General features: G+C 47.6%; 2 protein-coding genes across 2 annotated transcripts; one reads left to right on the plus strand and one right to left on the minus strand.

The window, feature by feature from the left end:
- The first annotated feature begins 816 nt into the window (after positions 1–816).
- On the plus strand, positions 817–5,921 carry LOC115323348 (putative nuclease HARBI1). The gene is made up of 4 exons (XM_040214738.1): positions 817–1,390; positions 1,831–2,100; positions 3,145–3,414; positions 5,755–5,921. Exons 1-4 carry the CDS (start codon positions 979–981, stop codon positions 5,865–5,867), a joined length of 1,065 nt encoding a protein of 354 aa, XP_040070672.1. The 5' UTR covers positions 817–978; the 3' UTR covers positions 5,868–5,921.
- Positions 5,922–5,940: 19 nt separating this feature from the next.
- LOC120843381 lies at positions 5,941–7,927 on the minus strand. The gene is made up of 6 exons (XM_040214735.1): positions 7,565–7,927; positions 7,257–7,316; positions 6,782–6,833; positions 6,653–6,693; positions 6,462–6,545; positions 5,941–6,098 (listed from the first exon to the last, which is right to left on the minus strand). The coding sequence occupies exons 1-6, from the start codon at positions 7,899–7,901 to the stop codon at positions 5,941–5,943; spliced, it is 732 nt and encodes a 243-aa protein (XP_040070669.1). The 5' UTR covers positions 7,902–7,927.
- Positions 7,928–10,109: the final 2,182 nt, after the last annotated feature.

Genomic DNA, 10,109 nt, shown 5'->3' on the forward strand with positions numbered 1-10,109 from the left:
CCACCAGCTAGCCTGTACTTTGACTCTTTTCCAATCTCTGTCGTCTGCTGCTATCGAAGGATGTAGTTACAGGTTCCAATGGCTTCCAGCGATCTTTGCTCAAAATTAACGACCTGGGCCCGTTTTCTCGAACGCGAACCGTGGGTTAAAGTGAACTATTGTCCCCAGAAGAGGGAATTCTAGGTCACGTGACTGGAAGAGCAGGGGCGCCGAGGGAGGAGCAGTACCTACAAGCAAAATGGCCGCGATGTCGCTTAAAGGGACAATGAAGGCAATTTCGGGGATCTTTTTGGCGATTGAACTGGGTTCCAGGCACGTCTCAGACCACGTTGCCCAAATTTCAGCCGAAACCGGCGCTTGTGTGCCGTGCAAATCAATTAAACAGTCGCGGTAACAATCGTACCGGGATCGACTGGGGCGACGCCCCAAGAGTTGCGGGAGAAGCCAGGAGAAGCGGAGCTCACATGACCGATGCGGGGCCAAGGAGCGCGACGTCACAAGAGACGCGTCAGCGACTGGTCGAAACGAGAAACGTGCCTTCGGTCACGTTTTGGTTCGCGATTTTTAGAAATACTGTTCTACTTTCCGCTTGAATAACCATCAAAAGTATAAATCGGATCGGAAATGATTACTAAACCGTAAATAAAGCAGCATCATTGTTTTTTTTCTTTGCTACGCTGGACGCGAAACCGGCAACGAGCAACTATGGGCAAACAATTAAATTAAAAAAGAACACGGTACTCGAAAGAGCAAAATGGTAGCTGTAGATGGCTGTTCTAATGGTCGACTGAAGACCAGAGGCCGGATTCACGAAACGTTCTTACGACAAAAAAGTTCGTAAATATAACTTACGCAAAAGTTACGAACTTTTTGGTATTCTCGAAGCAAAATGTTCTCAGTTTTTGCGTAAGTTACGACAAAATCCTACGACAGGGGTCCATTTCTTCTTACGAACATTTTCGCGACTGCTTGCTCAAAATGGCTGCCTACGTCGCCTTCTTACTCGACCAGCAGCGCGATGCGAGAAGGACTTTGCATCAGCAGCGTGTCTTCCGGACTCGTCGAACATTAGAGACGATCGCGGACCACCACCTCGAGCGTTACTACCGCTTGCCGAGGCCAGCCGTGCAGAGGCTCTGCGATGCTCTGGCGCCGGCGCTTCGACGCCCGACAGCTCGTTCGTGCTCGCTCCCCGTCGACGTTCAAGTGCTGCTTGCGCTCCGCTTTTATGCGAGCGGGAGCTTTCAGTCGGTGGTGGGCGACGTTGCAAACATCAGCCAGTCGAGCTCCTCACGGATAATCAACGGAGTGAGCAGTGCGCTCTGCGATCTCGCCAACAGTGGCATCAAGTTTTCCACGACGTCGCGGGCAGCGTTGCTCACTGCACGCGGTAAGTGTTTTCCCCAATGTGGGGACCGTCGGTTCAATGCAATTAACAAAGCCAGAGCCACGTTAGCGCGCTTACTCGGACTGATCCTTATATTTGGATCTGCGGGCTAAAATTCCGCCATCGGCGTCCGCTTTCCGTGCGCGACGCAAAGTTTTGCTCTGAGGAACCGATCTCTCGCACAACATGAGTGTGTAGGCTGTTCTCTGCCGCAGATGCAGGCTGAAAGATGGAGGATTTGCACCACGCAAAGTGGCAATTAAAATCACTGCCCCCCCCCCCCCGTTTCCTGTTTAGTTAATTATGTTGAACGATCGTGATCGTACCTCATTTGAGGCATGTCTCATCTAGAAGTGTTATCTCAGGTAGGAAAAGTGTCTGCATTACCTGTTCTAGCTCTATAAAAATACACCATAACATAATCTTTGTTGTTTAACCTCTAGGCTTCTTGGAGATCAACGGGTTCCCCAAGGTGTTGGGGTGCATTGATGGGACACACATCGCCCTGAAAATCGCGAAAAAGGAGCAGCACCTCTACCGCAACCGGAAGGGCTACGACTCGCTGAATGTGCAAGCCATCTGCAACGCCAGCAATGAAATCACACAGCTCACAGTGAAGTGGCCAGGAAGCACGCACGACAGCTTCATGTGGAGAAACTGTGACCTGGCTGACAAGTTCGAGGCGGGCAACATGCCCGACGGGTGGTTGCTTGGTATGCTTTGGTCCCAATTTATAGAGTTATTTGATATTTAGCAGCCTGAATGACAATGCCTTATCACACTTAGAATCAGAAATGTATGTAATGCATTACTAGTAATAAGTTACTTCTACCGAGTTACTTTCTAAGAAAAGGAATGAGTAATGCACTTAGTTACTTTTAACGCCAAGTAACGAGTAATGCACTTAGTTACTTTTAAGGCCAAGTAACGAGTAAATGTATTTCGTTACCTTTGAGGAGCCAAGTGTACAACACTGTTTAAACAGCCTTGTTTTGATTTTAACCTGAGTATGCATCTATTGCGAGAAAGGCAAATGAGCAACCCCAAAAAATGACTAAACGCTATGACAGTATAGCAACGTTTATCGCTGCACACGTCAGTCAAACTCTACAGCTGGGAATGTCCTTCACCGAGCGAACACAATGAGGTTAGTTGGTTGAACCTTCCAGAATCATGTACATAGCATCTTTTGGGGTAGACCAATCTCACCAACTACTCTGTGCACATGTGTCGCCACCATGACCGCAGTTCACAAAGAGCAGGCAGCAGTGCGCAGGACGGTCATACTGTTTCACGTTCTGCACGCGCAGGCTGGCAAATCGGTTTTCACGCCTGCGAAAGGACTGCAGCTCACAGAATAAATCGCAGCACAATGAGCACATCACAACCAAACTGGCTGGTAAAATGAGTCTATTGGATCTCGTCGAAAGTGATCATGATGCAGTTCACGAGCTGTTTTCGTGCGCACCTCATTATAATAAGTTATGAAAGCACACCAGCATAATGCAACTGAGAGATGGTGGAAATCAAACCTGCGAACCTTTACGAGTGCGAACATTGGTTGAGTGCTTTGTTTAGTGTTGCTCACACATAGCTCGTTCGCAGCTGACATAGCCGTCAGAAAGAAACAAATTAGGTGGGAGTTGCACCAATGCAGCTACGAGAGGCAAAGTATGAGATAGTTAAATTTAGGTGGAACATTGTGTTGATTGCATTACACACTGGCATAAAATCTCACACCGTTTGCAATATTTTAGGGGACGCAGGTTACCCCCTCCAGCCGTGGCTCATGACTCCCTTCCGTAAGCCGCGGAAGAAGGAGGAAGAGAACTACAACGAGTGCCTCACGAAGACCAGACAGGTCATCGAGAGGACTTTCGGAATCCTCAAGTCACGCTTCAGATGCCTGGACAGGTCCGGAGGGGTCCTCCAGTACACCCCTAGTGTGTGCTGCCGCATAATTGTGGCCTGTGCAGTCCTGCACAATTACTGCATCCGCCACCATGTTTCCCTCGCTGAACCACCCGGTAAGGCTTTGTGCATTGGAGCACTAGGAATGCCACATTAACGAGTTTAGCGACAGCATTGTTCGGTGTGACCCCGGGCTCTTCATTCTGCTCGTCACAAGGGGGTAAAGGGGAAACTAATTCTGGTCGCCTGCAAGCTCAACAGTAATCTCTTTTACAAGCTCCCTGCTTACTCTAATTTTTATTTTGTAGGTATCAATTCGCACACTATTATATAAGGTCTGTCACCGCTTGCAAATACAGGCGTTAAATTTGCTGGAGGAAAGTCACGCAAACAGTCCGCTTGATCAAAGGCGCAGTCAACTTTGGCATTCATGAAGCTTTACCTAGAGTCACTATATGGTTTCAAATAGTACCAAAACCCCAAAGCTCATTTCAGAACCGCGTTGTGGCGCAACAGTCACATTAACAGATGTGTCAATATGTCGCTGCCCTGCGTGGTCGAAGCGAAGTGCGGACCATGTAGTGTCCGCTCTCACTCGATACTTTCACCGTACTCTTCCGGCCTGCGGTGGCAATGGTTTGTTTTTATTGACCTTCTTAGCTTCATTCGAAGCGTTTGCATGACTTGCGCACCGCTGGTTCACTTCGGGACTCATTGAAGCTGAGGCGGATGTTCTACCTTTTAAGCCTAGCGTCTCATTCGCAGCACCAGCTCTCCCTGTGCGCTCAAACGAGCCAGCAGGGTTTGGCAGGCTAGATCAGGCTACTTAAAAAATAAGGTACTAGAGAAAATCAACACACCTTACGCCTGTTCTTAACTTATCGTAAGCGTCACTCACCTGCTGGCTGTAGACCAACTCGTGTTTGCAAACAAAATGGAGCGCCCCTAGCGGACGCCATCGGCGCCGCACATGTGCGATAGAGTGTGGGCAAGAAGCTCGCCGTCGTCCATAAGCAAAGTATTGAAATACGATGTTGTCGCCGTCAGTGTCAATCCCCGTGCTTTTTCGCGTTGGAATTTCTTATCCTACGTTTTCCTGGCAATGTGCGACTACTTTAGCGGCCTCAGCGAAATTAATGAGGCTCGTTACACCACAAAATTGCCTGAATAATGTGACATGCGGCGACTGATTCCACGTGGACACCACAGAATGGATGCTGAAGCCTGATTCGCACGATGACGTCGCTCGGGCTGCAATATGGTGAACCGTAGCTGAGATGGTCGACGTCGTGAATCAGGCATAACAAGTCGGTGATGGCAGGCACGTAGCCAGGCCATGGGGCCCAGGCCCCCTTGAAATCTTTCTTTTTGCTGGGGCCTCCTCTCCCCCCTCATACAGCATTTTCTCATGGGCGGGCCCCCCCGAAACAAAATCCTGGCTACGTGCCTGGGTGATGGCCATGGGTGACAATGATCAACATCTCCTTGTATCTACTGTTTACACCGAGTCTACTTACACGAACCAACCTTCAAACTTAAAGGTCTTTTGACTTAGTTACTTCTGATCGGAATTACCGGGTCAACGTTCCGTCTACGGGACGCTGTTTGAACAAGCATACGAGAACAGGCAGAAACGTTTGAAAGAGCAGACGGCAGTTCGAACGATCAGGCGGCTGTTTGAATGTGATGAAGCATTGAACGTAGTCCGCAGGTGGTCCGTACAACTCTGGTTTTCCCTCCTTCATGTTGGAACAAAACAAATAAATCTGACGACCCCAAGTATCCGCTAAATCAACCCAAAGTGCTTCCCGCACAAGTAATTGTGGTCCGATGGCGTCTGGTTTTCCTCTTTCACGGCACCTATCCACATTCTCGGACGAACCGAGCAGGCAGAAAACTCATAAAAAGTGACCTTAACTTTCCCCGACTCCTCTGGTACAGCCCCAGCCACAGTGTATTGACGAAAAGGCGGGTTTTTGTATTGTTTCTTCCAAAAGAGCGTAGGAATGCATGTCCCACATGGTGATTTCTGCTCACAGCTACAGACCGGAAGTGCGCCCAATGCGCCACCACCGAGCCGTGACGTAACAGAGTTGAATTTGTGTATAAGGCTCCTCCTGTACATATTGCAGAAGTGATTTGATCTGGTGTCGGGAGGGTCTATTATCACGAAGGGCCCTGCACCCGTGGTTGGCCACTCTGCTTCCAAAGTGGGTGGTAATGCCTCTCATATGTTAATTTTGGTTTACACTTGAGACCCACAATTCCCTTTCCATACTGTTATTTTCGTTTATGAACTTTCAATAAGCCTCTATCTGGATTTGTGACACCCGCAATTTATAATTGAGGGCTTCCAGCACCTTAATTCAGCTATTGCAGTGTTATAAGTTTAAATTGTGCTTGCAAGCCTTCGAGGTGTTCATTTTCTGTTGTGCTAAATGTGGCATCCTGAACAGTTCCAGAATCTGAGGACGAGGAAGAGGAAGAAGACGACAGGCCAACCACTGCCCGAGACACGGCCACTGGCACCGCCGTCAGGAATGAGCTTGTGAACAGCGTTTTCAAGTGAAACTTCAGGAAAACGAGAGTCTTCAGTGCATTAAAGAAACAGTTTATTGTTATTGTACCTAAGTCAGGTTTCATTAATACCTGGGGACAATTTTGCCATTTTCAAACCGAACATTCAGTTTGTATGCCTTCAGTGCCACCATCTGCTCCTGCAGGACCACAATCCTGTCGAGGCGTTCCACAATAGCCTCCTGGGTCTCGATTATCTCGTGGCTAGGGGCGTCCCTGCTACCTGCACATCAGAGAAAAATAATTTCTTTGTGATTGAAAACCTAAAATCCTTGCACCACTTTCACGCTACTGTTGTGATACTTGTATGGAAAATTAATGTCCAGGTGTAGCTGTAGGAAGCATGCATGAATGAGCAAAACAAGTAGTTAATGAGATAATTGGGGGATCAGTGGCCGAGTGTTAGTGCATTGCAGCTCAGAGGCTGTAGATTGCATGGCAGATTGCCTTGGCATGGAATTTACAGTGGATCTCTCTTCTCGCACATGTTTTTTTGCTGCACATTCTATCTAGTATCATTTTTGTATTCAGAGTTAAATTTGTATTGCTGCATGCTGCAATCCAAATCTAGCAGGACTATACTCACGTTTGTGGTTAGACCTGCGGCTACCTGAAGTGCACGGCAGGGCCTCGCTCTCCTGGAGCCCACCTCCGCTTGCACCGTGGACATCTGAATAGAAATAACAATAGAGCTGAGTACTAGGAAAATCTGCTGTTGAAGTATGTGGTCGGCTGTCGAGCAAGCATGATTATTCAACAAAATCTGAAGTCGCGCACCTGCATCACCCTGCGGGCGTTCCGGAATATTATCAGCCTGGCTGGAAGGCGAAAAAGATTTAGTTCTTATTAGGTAATGAAACAAGTATATTCACTATGTGCAATGTTATGATTGATAAGGCAGCAAACCTTGTATGTCGTGGCCTCACTGAACTAGGCCTGCTTGGTTCTGCAGTAGTATCTTGAACACAGATTAAGAAACATGTTGTACTGACCCAGAAAACTGAATCTTCGGTAAAAATATAGTACACTTCTGTCTACTGAGAAACCCTCAGACAAGGGAAGCGAAAAAAACAGAACAAACACAACATTAGATGATGGTACATCGTTGTGCTTGTCCTGTTTCTTCAACTTACTTGCATTGAGGTTTCTCAGTGTAACCGTTCACCAGCTTGCCTGTGCCTGAACTCTTACTACCGTTATGCCCTGTTTATCCAAATAATTTAGTCCCTCGTCGAGACCATTTGGATATAGAGCTATTTGATTAGTCAAGCTAGACTGAAATTTTTAGGCCGTGCTCCCAAACCAGGGGTTTGGTTTACAGGATGCCAAGGTGCAACATGACTAGTTAAATTAACCAGACCAGTATCTATTATGAACTCACCGAATGAAAGAACTAGGTCTACTGATCTGGGCCTAGCAGCGTCCGATGTTATGGGAGTGCCTGGAAAATTGAAATTTTAATTAGGAAACATACTACTTATGAAACATTTTTTTTTGTTGTTGTTTTAGTGTGGTAATGTGGGTTTTAATAAAAAGGTGACATAATTTATATTGGAAAGATAAAGTAAAACCCTCTCTGACTAAGCTAGGGTCCAGGAATGGAATTAGTATAATGAAAGAGCATAATAATTATGAGATACCCATTAATGAAGGAATGCTAGTGCCTTGCCGAGCCTCCTGTTAACCTACCGGAAAGCGGCAGGCTGAAGGGCTCGCCATTAGGTACCTCTACAGGAACACCAATGTCGAACGCGCCTGGGATGCCAATCATGGCCTCCACATTCAGAAGTCCCACGACCCTTTCCTCCATGTCGTTCAGGGGCTTGTCTCCTACGCCGCCTCCAGTCGCACACTGACTGCGCTTGAGGGCTGCACCTGTGGTTAGTACCAAATAACATTGCACGGATCTCGTCAGAAAAACGAGATATACATCGCGCGACTGATCAGCTGCTCCTGGATTTTCTTCGCGTAACAGACTGCCACTGTACTGTTGGTGAGTTCGAATGTTGGTTAAAACCAGTGACATCTAACTGCGCATTATCTCGTGCACGACACTGGTGTGAGCGAAATTCAAACGATTGCACATTTCATTACACGCTTGGGCTGAAGTCCTATGATGCTGACAGAAGACAATAACCTTCTGCGGCATTCGGGAACATAGCACTCGTCGCCCTTCGGCAACTTCACATCTTCAAGACTGCCGCCAAAAGTAATAAAAACTAACTTGAAGGAGTAAAATGTGCTCGCTCGTAGGCTCACCATTCGCGCCAAACGTTTCGCGTTACGACGCATATCGCAACAACTTGGTTCGCGAACTGTAAAAATGGGTTATCTTACCTCGCTTCTTCTGGGAACTCTTGTAGTCAGCCCATTTTTTCTTTACATCGGCGATCTCTCTTTTCACCCCAGACACAGCAAACAAGTCATTCGTAATCCTCTGCCAAGCCCGCTGCTTGGCGGCCGATCCATGGGGCCCGTCTCCTTTCGCGTCGATCGCGATTCTATGCGCTTCATACCCATCAACCAAGGTCGATAATTCGACCTCTGAAAAGTTCTTCATCCGAGCCTTCTTGTCGGCGGGCGGTGTCGACATTTCCCGGTGTCTATCGGTTCGACCGGCGAGAACGAATGCACGTGGCAGACAAACGCATGTGTGCGGACAAAGCGTCCCCTGCGGTTGACATGGCAACGCTTCCCTCTCGCAGCTCACGTTGGTCGCGAGACACCGGAAGTTTCTCTCTTTCCCTCACTTTTTTTGTCGTAGGATTTTCGTTCGTAAGTAGCCCTTCGAGAATACCGATTTCGGCATGTCGTAGGAACTTCTTGGGATACGAACTTCTTAGAAAAATTGTCTTAAAGGGACACTGACACCCCCCAAAATTTTTTTTTAATTTTTTGCCAGGCGCTTCATTATGGTGTCGGAGGACTACCCAATTAATATTTTGCAACAGAGTAGCGTATTTTTTTAATAAAGCCAAAAGACGCAAGTGCTCGAAACCGAAACCGAAACCCGACGGAGGTCGGAGAGGTGGAGAGAAGGGAGTGAGTGGCGGAAGTCACGTGGCTACACGCGACCGTGTGTTTTTTTTTTTTTTTTTTCTCCTTCCCGTAGCAGACGAGATGTGGCGTACCGGAACTGTTCACCGAGCGATTCTTTTGCAGTTATGTATGTTCCGCTCGTTGTTCTGTACTCCAAGATGAGTTGTTTTGTACATTGAGGAGTTGGAGATGAGTAGTGAGTGCCCATGGTGAATTTTGATCGGCTCCGAAAAGAATACACCCAAGATGTTGCGTGAAGAGCTGGCTCACATGCCCTGCGTCCGAAACAGAAGTGGCATTGTGCGACAGAGTTTCCGAAAGATCAAAGGGATCGGGACCAATGGCTGGCTGCAATTCCTGTAGACCATTTACGGGCACCTCGGAAAGCGGACGCTACCTGATTTATATGCTCCTTGCATTTTGTGGAAAGTGATTACATTGAGTTCGCAGGTGTCAAAAAGGAAATCCCGTACCATTTAATTCAGCGACGTGTCGTCCACAACATTTGTTTCTTCAGTGATAATTGTTTAAAAAGAAAAAGAAATGTAGACATCAAAAAATATTAAAAAAAAAAAAGAAAAAGGTTTCACGGGGGATCGAACACGGTCCTACCGCATGTGAAGCGGACGTCTTTCCCACTGAGCTACTGGGGCATACCGAAACTGGGGAATCTCTTTCCTTAGTAATAATTCAGCCGATAAACTAAGTTGGAAAGTTTGCTGCCGATTTTCCTCTAGCAAAAGCACTCCCGGGTCGAAGTCGGGATGCACCGCGCATTGGCGACATTCTCACGTAGTAAAGAAATCGTACGCGTGCATACTCAACTCGAAGTAGACACGTCGTGCTTGACGTTTGCGCGAGCGATGTCTTCAGCCACGAGAAGGGAGCGACGGCTCGGCGACGTCTTCGTGCAAATCGGCTTGGTGATCGGGCGTGTCGTACGGGATGAATACCAATTCTTTTGATCAGTCCCAAATTTCTCTTTTAAAGGCAGACAAAATTCGCCGGTACCGCGAACGACAGTTCTGAAATAGAGGTCCCACGCCCGTCGTCCGCTGCCATCGCCGTCCATGCGAGTCCCACGATACGCGAAACGACGCACGCACAGATTGCTTCCGGTTGTCTGTGGAACTTTTTTTTCAATCAACGTATTTGCAACTTTTTAGAAGCCACAAAAAATGGGTTTCATATTTTT

The sequence above is a fragment of the Ixodes scapularis genome, unplaced genomic scaffold (genome assembly GCF_016920785.2).
Source record: "Ixodes scapularis isolate PalLabHiFi unplaced genomic scaffold, ASM1692078v2 PGA_scaffold4__175_contigs__length_147842914, whole genome shotgun sequence".
NCBI lineage: Eukaryota > Metazoa > Arthropoda > Arachnida > Ixodida > Ixodidae > Ixodes > Ixodes scapularis.